At 33.4% G+C, this 12395-nt stretch overlaps 1 protein-coding gene across 1 annotated transcript; it reads left to right on the plus strand.

Moving 5' to 3' along the window:
* The first annotated feature begins 838 nt into the window (after positions 1-838).
* LOC150096405 (U7 snRNA-associated Sm-like protein LSm10) lies at positions 839-11708 on the plus strand. The gene is made up of 2 exons (XM_090409266.1): positions 839-1049; positions 11291-11708. The coding sequence occupies exons 1-2, from the start codon at positions 919-921 to the stop codon at positions 11577-11579; spliced, it is 420 nt and encodes a 139-aa protein (XP_090265392.1). The 5' UTR covers positions 839-918; the 3' UTR covers positions 11580-11708.
* The last annotated feature ends 687 nt before the right edge of the window (positions 11709-12395 follow it).

A 12395-nucleotide genomic window follows, 5' to 3' on the forward strand; every position in this document is an offset into this window, starting at 1 on the left:
CCACAATTATCCAAACAAAAAGGTAAGATCTGAGGCTCATGAAACCATAACTGATTTCATGAGCCAGCTGTTTCTCCTTGGTTAGGCATGTGCTTAAACATGCATGGCTTAATCTTTGAGATAAGCATATGGCAGGATCTCCTAGCAGGATCAACCTAGCGAACCACCGCGCCTCAGCGTTGTATTCGTTGATTTCGACTGAATCGCAGTCGGGATGCTGCGTCTCTGCGATGTAGAGCACCACTCGCAAGTACCGAATTCGTTCCGACGTCGTTCTGAGGAGCAGTTTATCTCAGAACGAGGCCCCATCCCATGCCGATCAGCCGCGCGGGAATCGGCTTCGACTTCGTTAGAAATCTCGGAAAATCTCGAGAATCGGAAATCTCGAAAGTAATCATTCTTTCACATTTCCTGTTTGTATCCTGACAGCTTCACTAATATTATTAATTTTAGCTCCAGATGAAGAAGATATTGTCACGCTTTCATATTAAGTACCCCTCTTTTCATGGAATCCCGGTTAAAAGTTTTCTTTGTCCATCTTTCTGTAGTTTATTCATATGATCTTGTTTCTTGCCTTGAACCTGTTTTTTTTTTTTTACTCTTCTCAGCTCTAATAATCTCTTGAGGTTTCTGCAATCCTTCCATTTCGCGAATTTGTTATTTAGCTACTAAGTTTTGTTTTTTTTAAATTTATTATCAGTTTAACTACTGTTGTTTCACTTTTTATCGATTTGGCTATTAATGCTTCCATTAGATGTATAATACGACTTTCTCGTTATTTTACATGAGACATGGGTCTGAAATCGATAGGTAGCGCTAGAGTTTCTTTTGACTGTAATTGTCTAATAGTGTGATATGTATTAGTGTATGTTTGGCGCCATTTTATGATCAGAAATTAATTTTTTTTCTTTACTTATAATGTCTTTTCGGGAGCGAGCAATTGCTTCAAAGACTCTGGTGTGTTTGTTACAAGCACTTGAAGGAAAGGAGACCACAATCGAGTTTCGGGATGAAACATCAGTCCAGGGTAAAATTGAACAAGTAGATGGGTGAGTACGCTGCGGAGTTTTAGACAAAGCAAAGAAAAAAAAAGTTTATAAAAGTTTAATGCGTTTTTATTAGAAAAAGCATGCTTTTGACAGTTGCATTCTCTAGCTAGATTTTTCTTTTCATCGCTGATTTGGCCGGCAAATATGCGTTTTGTCTGCAGAACTTACGGTAATGGTGCCATTTAAATTTGTGATCAGCCACTCAGATCCTTAGAATGTTTGTAAGGATTATTATTATAATTACGGCTATTTTGCCTGCTTCAGTTTAGGAGTGCCCCTGCACTCCTAAACTGAAGCAGGCAAAATAGCCGTAATTATAATAGTTTATTAAGAGGAGTAACGAGAGTTTTCCCAGAAACAATATGCATAGTTTGTAAGGATAACTCGCATTCGATGCTTGTGAAGAACAACTGTAATTGAAAACATGAAAAGTGGTTTTCCCGTACCAGTTTATTTACTTCGGTGTTTGTTGTATATATCCACTGTTATAAATACGTATTTTAACGTAAATTATAGTCGGTAGAATGTGTGGAAGAAATAATGCTTGCATATGTACATACGCTCTAGTGATTCATTCCCTCCCCCCTCATTTTCAGTTTAAAATGCACTACTGTTCAATTTTAGAAGCATACACAGAAATTTAGCTCTTAAAAGATATGCTAAAAAGTATTTTTGGATGAAGAGAAGTTAAGCAGTCATCTGCTTCAAAAGAGGATCATCAACCAATAATAACTGGCGTTTTCTGTATATTGATATTAAGTAACAGCTGGTTATTAGTTCACTGCATCTTCGTAGTCCATCCTACAGGCTGTATGACTCTCCCTGTGGCATGAATGTATGCCTTCAGGTGGTAATATTATGAATTCTACTTATTTTAGGAAGGAGGGGTACTTAAAAAAGTTTCATGTTAGATTTCAAGAATAGGTTTCCAGTTTGTTTAACAGTACTAATGCACTATATGTTAATACTTTTTCATGGATTTTTTCCATCCTTCCCAGTCACTGGAATACTAGAACATCCTTTGTACTACTCCCCCATTAAAGGTTGCAAAAATATAGGCACAGTTTAATACTGTAGTGTGTTGAGATTAGCTAATCTGGGAGCCTTGATCTAGAGATTACTTGGAGATCAAACATTTTTCAAGCCATTTTGGGACTTAATAAGCAGTATGGTGTCTTCACAAATAATGAAACAGTTGATATTCTAAGAATCAAGTTCAAATGCAGTGGAATTGGCTAATGTTTATAACATTTAGGTAAAAGGATTGAGTAAAATACGCCACATCTATGTGCTAACAATCAGTTGCTAGCACATAAATGTTATCCATTCAATCCACTAGACCTCTGCTATTTGTAGCATGACAAAAATTGTAGTATCTTTTTTAACTTATTTGGAGAATTGCTTATGCTTCGTGGAAATAATGTACTTCTCTTCATTTGACATTTGTAATTTAGTTCTTAAAAAGGTAGGAATATTATTGTACTCTGGCTGTATAAAGTGATTTAGATATTTAAGAGATAATTTCAAATGTTAAGTTTGTCTGCTATGTTTCTCTATGATACATAATTTATTATTGTCTCAGACGTTCAGGGGAGTCAAAAACTCATGAACTCATTCTACTCACTCACTGGTCTGCTAGAGAAAAATCTAGCTCTTACTCCTTAACTGTGAACAAACTTCTATGAATGCCTCTGTGTTCTCTCCCCACCTTCCATATATAATGAAAATTTTCACCCGACGATATCTAATACATTCATCATATCACTCCTCTTTCTTCTACTAACCAGCTAGTAGTAGTATACTTTCACTGGCCTCATAATCTGCATTCCATAATCCTGATATAATTTTTGTAACTTTACTTTCTACTCTTTATACAACTTATTTTCTTGGAACCCAGGAGACAGGATCTGTGCACAGTATTCCAGGTGCAGTCATGTCAGGACCTTCTAAAGAAGCAAAATGACTTACTTATCATTACATGTCAAGATTCGTTTCAACATTGCAATTTTTACTATATCACCTTTGAAAACTTCAGATTCTGTCCACCATAATGCCAAGATTCCTAGCCTCATTCAGTTTCTTGTAGCATAACCTTGCTAATATACCATAGGCGGTGCTTATTGTGATCCCTTTGGGACAGTCACTTTTCGATATAACAATAACCGGCTGATAACATTAAGCAAAGGATATAAAAAATTGCATCATTTATTTCAATTTATTGTTATGAACATTAATTTAATTTATTGTTATAAACAACTTTTTAATAAACAACAATGTAAAATTTATTTTAAAAGCTTATCTAGTGTTGTCTGTCATGTGTTTGAATATAGTAGTTAATGAATGAATTGCTCATACTCATGCTTTTCGAAGTTTATTGCTCTTTGTTGCACACTACGATGAAGTATTTGTAGAGCTTGCATCTGGGCATTGGTTGGAGGAGCTTCTAAAATTTGTTCTTCTGTACTTCTATTAGGTTCACTTTCTTCTACTAGTTTAAAGTTCTCATTGGAAGCAGCTTGACATATTTCCAACACTGTCATTGGAGCCGTCACTTCAATGTTATCAATATCCAATCAATTTTCAAATTCTTCTTTTGACACACCATCTGGAATTTTATCCAAAATTTCATTTCTAAGATATTCAAATTCTTAAGAAAAAGGAGTTTCAGAGTTTGTTTTAAAAAATCCATCTTTTTGGAAGCAGTTTTCAATAGTCTTCTTGGTGACTTGCTTCCATGACATGCTACCAAATGCAGTGCATCAAGAAAGGAAATCTTTTTTGCAATTGCACTTGCATCAGATTGGTCTTTTATCAAGTTCAGCTATAATTCTTGCATGAACTTCCTTGTGATAATAAGCTTTAAAAGCTCGTATGATGCTTTGTCGCATGGTCGAATTAACGATGTAGTGTTCAAAGGCAAGATTACTTGGATGTTCTTCGACGATAAATTGTTTGTGTGTGTGTGTGTGCAGTGCAGTTGTCTACTAACAAGACAATTTTTCGCTTTAATTTAAGATTCCACTTAACTAACACCAATTGTTGAAAATGGTACTAGTCATCCAAGCATTTGCACTAGAACAGTAGTCAACAGGCAAACTTTTGACACCTTTAAAACACTGAGGATTTTTACTTTTTCCAATCATTATGAGCTCTTGTTTTTCACCTTTCATATTAGCACAACAAAGAACTGTCACTCGCTCTTTTGAAGATTGAAATCCTTTTAAACAAATAAGTATGCTCAGGCATGCACGAAAATAGTCCTGTTTCATCTTATTTGATAATTTTTGCCTCCTTGGTCTTAATCCATTCATCAGCTGATAAAAAATCAGCACTTTTTTCTTCACTATGAATATGCTTGTACACAATATTCTTTCACTTTTTCCACCTGTTAAACCATCCATCAGTTGTGGTGAAATTTTTTTTGCCTTGTTTTTGCAAGTTCTTTTTGATGCATTAAGGGCCCATTAATCGAAGCATTCTTTACACGAACATTACTGAACCAAATTTTGAGTACTGATTCAACTTGAGTATCCTTACCAGATTGGGCTATCTTCTGATCCATGTTCTCATTAGTATGAGCTAAAGTTTCGGTGTTTGATCTGTTTTTTAAGCTCTTACACGAGAGTGGTTGTGAAATTTTTAAATGTACAGCCACACTATGCTGACTCATTTTGGGCAACTTATTATAGTACTCCAAAATTCTTTGCATTTCTCAAAAAGATAAATCTTTATGCTTTTTACTTGCTTCTGCCATAATGCTAAAGGCTGTTTTAACAAGCACTTAGTCAAATTCACTTACTGAAAGAGAGCACTAAAATGAACTTGAAAAATCCCATTTTGACTATATTTATACCCATTTACATTTGTCTGGAAGATTTATAGAAGATTAAGATTATAAGAAAATAACCCACCTGCATTTTCCTGGAAGATACAAGATTTATGGAAGAATAAGATTAAAAGAAGATTAACACTAAGTCAGATTACGACAAATGTTCTTTGTCAAATTTTCTCCTGATTAATCCTTAACATTCAAGGATTTTAATAACAATAGCCAGAACTTTGTTTATAATAGATGGATTATTTTTAATTCATTTTAAATGTGTGTTTTGGGATGGGCTGATTTTTTTTAACAATAGTCGATTGATAATATTATCCGTGATTACAATAAGCGGATTCTACTGTAATATGCTGTTGGAAGTCTCATGGCATTGATGCTTTACGTTAGCATTAAACTGAGTCATTTTCTTCTCTAATTTGGAGGTTAGTAATCATAACCCGTTATCATTTAACCAAATATCTGTATTGAAATCATTCTGTAATTGCTGGATATCAGTAGCATCCCTGATTGTCCTGCATAGTTATGCATCATCAGCAAACACGTAGAAAGTATTTTACCTTGGGTATAATAAATGTTAAAGATACCAAGCTATTTTAGACCTGGTTTTACTCCATTTCCCAAGTAAGCAAACAGACAAACAAGTCAAGTTTGCATCTGCAAGTGTTGCAAGTCTAGCTGACCCTGCACGTAGTGCAAGACCAAGGCAACTCATGGTAAAAGTAGAATAAGCTCTGATCACTAATCTTAATATTTACCCTTAATGCAAAACACATCTCGTGGAGGAGATGTATGATGCTTTGTATTAAAGGCAAGGGGCTTGTTCTTATGGTAACTTGTTCTGGTAAAATACTTATAAGCTCTGTATTACTAAAATCTTGGTATTTCTAGCCTGGCTCCCACTGATGAGACTTCAATAAAGGCCACTACCGGTCTGGATAGTGGCCCCTTGCCTTTAATACAAAGCATCACACATCTCCTCCAGGAGATGTGCTTTGCATTAAGGGTAAAGATTAAGATTAGTGATCAGCGCTTATTCTACTTTTACCATGAGTTGCCTTGATCTTGCACTACGTGCAGGGTCAGCTAGACTTGCACCACTTGCAGGCGCAAACTTGACTTGTTTGCTTACTTGGGAAATGGAATAAAACCAGGTTTAAAATAGCTTGGTATCTTCATCAGCAAACAATTGAACATCTTTTAGATCCTTCATAATGTCATTAATGTAAAGATTGAACAATAATGGTCCTTCTGATCCCATGGGTAGTTGCACTACTGGCCACCTTAAATGTGGCAGATTTACACCTATTATACACGACTGTTTGATGCCTGTCTATCAACCATCCACTTATCCAAGTTAAGAAACAGCCTGTCATGCGATATCCTGTCAGATGCCTTAACAAAATTGAACACTCATAGTGTATCCATTTCTTTTATCCAACTCAGCTGGAACATTGTTATGAAATGCAAGCAGATTGCTAAACCACTGATCTCAATTTAGTAAAACATTTCTTTGTATTTTTTTTTTTGGAAGGAGGGGGTTGTAAGGTTGTAATGGAAGAAGTATGATTTTGTGAATTGTTCTCCAGATGCACATTGGAAACATTCTTCTAGCTTCATTAACTTTCAAGAGTTATCACAATATATGTATATAATTATTGTTAGTACACACACACATACATTTGGCCTGTTCAACCTATGACCAACAAATTTTGCATATCCTTATGAATTTAGTAAAAGATTATAAGCTGTGTTTCAATGTAAAATCTCTAACACATTTGGTTCTCTTTTTTTTTTTTTTTTTTTCCTGATAAATCATGTAAATGTAGCAGTATTTTTCTAGTTTAATTTCCTTTCCCTGCAAGGTATCACATTTGCAACTATGAATGAAAGTGAAATCTTTAGTTATCAGAATAAAAAGCAGTTAAGTAAAGAGAAACGTTTTTAGAACAAAAGGTAATAAGTAATGTACTAAAAACATAATTTCCCCTCAGATTACCTTTTGTATGATATTTAGATATAAACAGCACTAATACATGCCATTCACAGAGTACTTCTTTTACGCTTTAGGCATGTTTCAGAAATTCTTTATGCATTTGAATTAGTATCATTTTGTCCAGTTGGTATTGGACTTGTGTGTGTTTAAATATTTACTTTAGTCCAGAATAGTTTGGTATTTTCTGGCATTGTAAAGTGTTTAACAATTGAAATACCTTTATGAAAGAGTTTGTGCAGTACAGATTTTATATATTTCATAATATATAAAACTCCACAAAGTGGATTTCCATAAAAGCATAATCCACAAAGACTAAGACTTGTAGATCATGGAAGAATCTCTTTCTCAAGAATAAATAAAATGAAAAGTGTTGCTTGTTCTTATAATTTTACATGGATTTAACAGATGGAAAGTAATAATTTTGGGAAGTAGGAAAAATAGAATTCATCTGCACTAACAGTTTTGAAAGAAAGATACTTGGAATATGTTGCTCCGGTAGGTCAAGTCTCCCATTCTTAATGTAATGTTATTCCACGAGATCCTTATTATCATTCATTAAAAGCTGAATCACACAAGCATCCAACCATTTCTTAAAGAAAGCACCAAATGTACTTGGATACCCAAGAAATTAGATAATATATTAATGCTAGTGTTCAAAGGATAGGCAAGGTTACCATCTAGCGAAGTTTGAATTTAGTCTCTCACAAGGCAAGAGAAAAACTATTTTGAAAACTAATATTTTAATGTTTTATAATAAATAAAAAAGAGAGAAATTGAGTTGAGGACCTCATCAGCATCACCTAATGTGTAGTGGTGAACATGCTAGAGCCTTTAATATTGCAAGTGCAATTTGTACAACTGTCTGCACTAGAATACTCAGTCTGCTTAGTCATATATTAGTGCTCCTCAATTTACTTCTGTCATTTCATATACAATATTGATTTTAATATCATTTCTGCATGATCTTTATAAAGGTTGCATGTTAATTCTGTACTTTATGTTGTTTATTGCTAAAATTAACAGTAAATATTAATTTATTGTTGTATATATTAATGAGGTCATCTTAGTATTGCCGTCTTGCTTTCAAAAAAACTGTTTACTTATTCTTTTGAGAGTGAGATGACAACACTGAAGGGTAATTTCAGAATGTAAATATTACAAACATCAAATTGAAACTTAGTTAAAAAAAAAAAAATACTCTTTGTGATGTGCTGTTATTATTACGTGACACGTCCAGGGACTTATCGAAGAAGGGCACTATTATTATTATTATTATTATTATTCCTGATACCTCCAAGGAGTCCGAAGACTCATCGCGGGAGGACATCTACAACTGTCTCTACACCTAACCGCTACTACGAATAATCTCCATCAACGCCATCTACCGCCCACCTCCAACACCATCACACCTAGTATTTTTTGTCTGTAAATTGCGTGTGTTCTGAAGGGCCGATTTGTATGTATGCGGGATGAAAAACCCGAGTTTCCGGGAGAAAAAACCCTGCTACCTCCGTATGAGATCGGCTAACTCACCTTCGAATTGAAATCGACCAGATAAAGATTCCTCCCGTCGCGACGAGAATCGAACTTAGGCCTATTCCAATCGAAGGGCGCAATGTACCGTCGTTCTTCCAATTGCGCTACGGAGGCGCTTTATGTTATGGAATGTTATGGAATTTTTCCTTTTGTTGTAAATGTAAATTAATATCAAATCATTTAGACATCCAGAACAATCTTGATTAAAGTTGAGGTTGTCAGACATACAATTGTAATTATATGTCTGACATATAATTACAATTTGCAGTTTTCACAAAGTATATGGTGAAATATTTATTTGGTAAAAGCTACAGCAATTCTTTAAAGATTCTTGTTTTCCTTGTAATTTACAAGGAAAATCCTTGTAATGTGGAAAATTGTATGATGGATCAGGGTGAGATAATTGAAGAATGTGAGGAATGGGATGTCAATCAGCTGAATAGCCTTCCTCTAAACAGTATGAACTTTTATAGAAGTTTTAGGTGTATCATCCCAAAGATAAGAGCTGTATTCCAAGGTTGGGCAGATTTGGGATTTGTACATCGCATTAGTAGTAGGACACATGAAAAGTAACAGGTTGACTAAAAAGGATGCCAAGTTTTCTGGAAGACGAGAATGCTGAAGTGATGTGATTGTGCTAGAGAAGGTTAAGAGAATTAAGAGCTCTCCGAGAACAGGAAGATATCTGATCTCGATTGTTAAATTTAAACATAACTTGCTGTTAAGTTGAAATTTTTCGTTATATCTTGGGGAGAACTTTAAAAACCCTTACCACTCATATATGATTGCATGTATACACATCATCATTACATCAGATATATTTGATAATGTTGCCTTCAAGCAGACTATGAACAGTATGAACTTTATTTGTTTGTACTTATGATGATTAAAGAAAACATCTTAAAAAAATCCTGCATCTAAAAATGGTGGAGCCAGTTGAATAAATTTGTATAGAATAAGAGAGAAATTAGCTGAAACACTAAACTAGCAGTATACAACAGTGTTCAAATCAGTTTTCGGTTATGGATCTGAGAGTTGGGATTAAAAATAAAGCACTTGATCAAAGATTAGTGACTACAAATATGAGAGGTCTGATAAAAATTAGAGAAGTGAACAGATGACATCAGTAGCAGTCATATTAAAAATAAAGAAATTGGCAAAGAACTTGACAGAGTTAAAATGGGAGAGGAAAGGTTAGGCAAACCAAGTGTTTGATGGCAGGGAAAAGTCCCATAGGAAAGCCAAGATCTAGGTGGAATGATTCAATCAGAAGTACCTTAGGAGACTGAAGTATTAGATCCAATAATATTGGAGTAATAGACTAATTTGGAGGAAAATTGTTAATAGTGGATTAGTAATGTAATCATATAGTTCTGTCATAGTAGCCTGTATGCTACTTGATTTGATGGTATCTGATTTCCAATTACTAAAAGAAAAATACATTTGGAAGAAACCATGTTGCTTTACAGGGATCATTTTTGATTTAGAATGAAATCCAAAGTTATTGTTGGGTTGACAGATAAGCTGCTATTGATTCTTTTCTGCAGTGTTATAAAAGCAGGCAAAGTTAAATGCAGCCTGTGGTAGACTAGTGTTAGTACTACGTGGAGGTTTGGGTGGGGGGGGGCTAAAATAAAGCAGAAACTTGCAACCAAATGGAACTTTTTCAAACCAATTCAGAACTTCGTTAAAATTATATACTTTAGTGATGATGCATCTGGTTAGTACAAAGATAAGACAAAACAAACATTCGTAATCAAAGTTTGGTGACCAGCCATGTGGAAAAGATTTCTAATATACACACACACACACACAAAAAAAAAAACAGAAGTTTGTGTATCTTACAAATTATAGCTTACATCAGTCCACTGTGTAAAAATAAGAACTCCCCCTAAAGTTAACTGTTGTAGAATTAAACTGCAGTCCATTCAGAAAATTAATATACCAGTACTGCTTTTTACTAAACTACACATCAGTTTTAGAATTTCAGTATATTGAAGTATCAAATCATAGACTGCAGTAGAGAAGTACAGTTAATAGTAGCCAGTTTGATCCATGCCACTGATATTCATCAATATATCTCACATTAGTTAGAATAATGCATGTTATATCAAGGTTAGGGCACCCCCAAAAAATCATGGTTTTGAGATAAAAATAAGAAAAAAAATTTTTTTTTTTGTTTTTTATAAAGTTTATTTACTAAAGAATATATTCCATAATTTTTGTACTCCAAAACTTCCTACATTTTGAGTTATAGTTATAAACTTTAAATTGATTTTTCTCTGGTTTTTAAATTTTAACACAAGATATCTTAAAAACTATTAGTCCTAGATATTAATTTTTTTTCTAACAACTTAATATATCCAGAATATATTGAACTAAAATTATAATCATTGATATGTTTTCATTTTTATTTTTAAGTTTATTTTTCAAACATGCAAGATTTGTGTAATAATTATTATATGGACAAATTAAATTTCATAACTTTAAAGGAACTGATATTTGCTCAATAATTTTAGTTTATATTGTTTAATAGACATGATAGAATATCTGTAGCAAATTTGAACTAAAAAAAATTATTTGTTTCATAAAAAATGCAAAAAATGCATAATTTTTAAATAAAAATCTGATTTTTAATTAATTTTCATATAATTAATAATTATTATTTAATATTTATTTTTATTTGTTATTTAATACTTGAAATAAAATTTAATTAATTTTAATTTTTTTCCAATTCCATGGTACACCCTATCCTTAATTCTGTAATTAAGTAATTTGTGGAATGAGTGTCTTTCATAGAAGTAAAATTTAAGCAATTTTATTTGCACATTTAGTGGTAGTATGTCTGAAGTTGAAAATGTGTTCTCTTTGCAGCTACATGAATCTAGATATGGTTGATGTGACGTATACTGCACCATCTGGTGTGCAACGAGTATTTTCCAAATTTTGTGTTCAAGGCAAGTTTATCCGTTATGTTCATCTTCCTGAGGACATGAATGTTACAGAAGCTATCAAAGATAGGCTCACAGTCCTAAAGAAACCTCCTGAGCGACGACCTTTCCGAGGTGGTGGACGTGGTGGATTCCGAGGAGGCAGGGGACGTGGTGGATTCAGAGGCAGGGGTGGGCGTGGTGGAAGAGGTGGTAAACCACGTCGATGGTAGACATCTATTCCTGAAGCAATCATTTCATTGTTTCTAAGTCATTTTCAGTAAATCATTTTAATAAGCTTTCCATCATCTTTTATGTTGTATATTTTATGGCAACCTTTGGATTAAAGTACTTCAAATGATTTTAGATGCATTTTCTTTAATTATACTCACAAAATCAACTGAGTTTACTTTTGTTATCCAGTGTACAGTATTGAATATTTAGGTTAAACATAAATTCTTGTGTTTGTTGTAACAATACAAATGGTAAATGATTCTTTTATTGTATGTTATTCTGTTGTCCAGAGCTAGTTTAAGAATAGTAATCAAATGTGCTAACAGATTGCTTTCTGCAGTCATTATTACAGTTTAAGTATGAATTACAGCACATGCATCAAGTATCATATCTTGTAAAATGCATTATTTAATTCAAATTATACTTGAAAAGAGATACTATTTTACTAAGGTAATGCTTTAATTGTGAGCATAAGTATAGTCACTTAATGATATGAAGCATTGTAATATGACGTCTGTCATTGATAAAGCCATCATCATTTGAGGAATGGAGTGTAATTCTGTATTATCATGCATATATATATGCATGCACAACCATACAGAAAGTTTTGAAGTTTATATTTGTTCCCTTGGCAGATTGAAAGTTCATAACAGATGGCCCATTTTATGTTTGGTTGACCAGTTTTTGTTACTGTGAATAGCTGACTTTATAAACATCTTAATTAAAAGTATGTTTAAATAAAATGTTTCCAAGAAAATTCAAATTTTTATTTATTACATGACACTAATGAATTTAATCCAGACTACAAAATCAAC

Source organism: Typopeltis vanoorti, chromosome 19, assembly GCF_054136105.1.
Source record: "Typopeltis vanoorti isolate ZY-2024b chromosome 19, IOZ_Tvanoo_1.0, whole genome shotgun sequence".
NCBI classification, from domain to species: Eukaryota; Metazoa; Arthropoda; class Arachnida; order Uropygi; family Thelyphonidae; genus Typopeltis; species Typopeltis vanoorti.

Bases quoted from the DNA above. Each gene is read 5' to 3' on its own strand.
- LOC150096405 (XM_090409266.1), top strand. From the start codon at position 919: ATGTCTTTTCGGGAGCGAGCAATTGCTTCAAAGACTCTGGTGTGTTTG. The intron at 1,050-11,290 runs GTGAGTACGCTG...TTCTCTTTGCAG, and splicing joins AAAATTGAACAAGTAGATGG to CTACATGAATCTAGATATGG.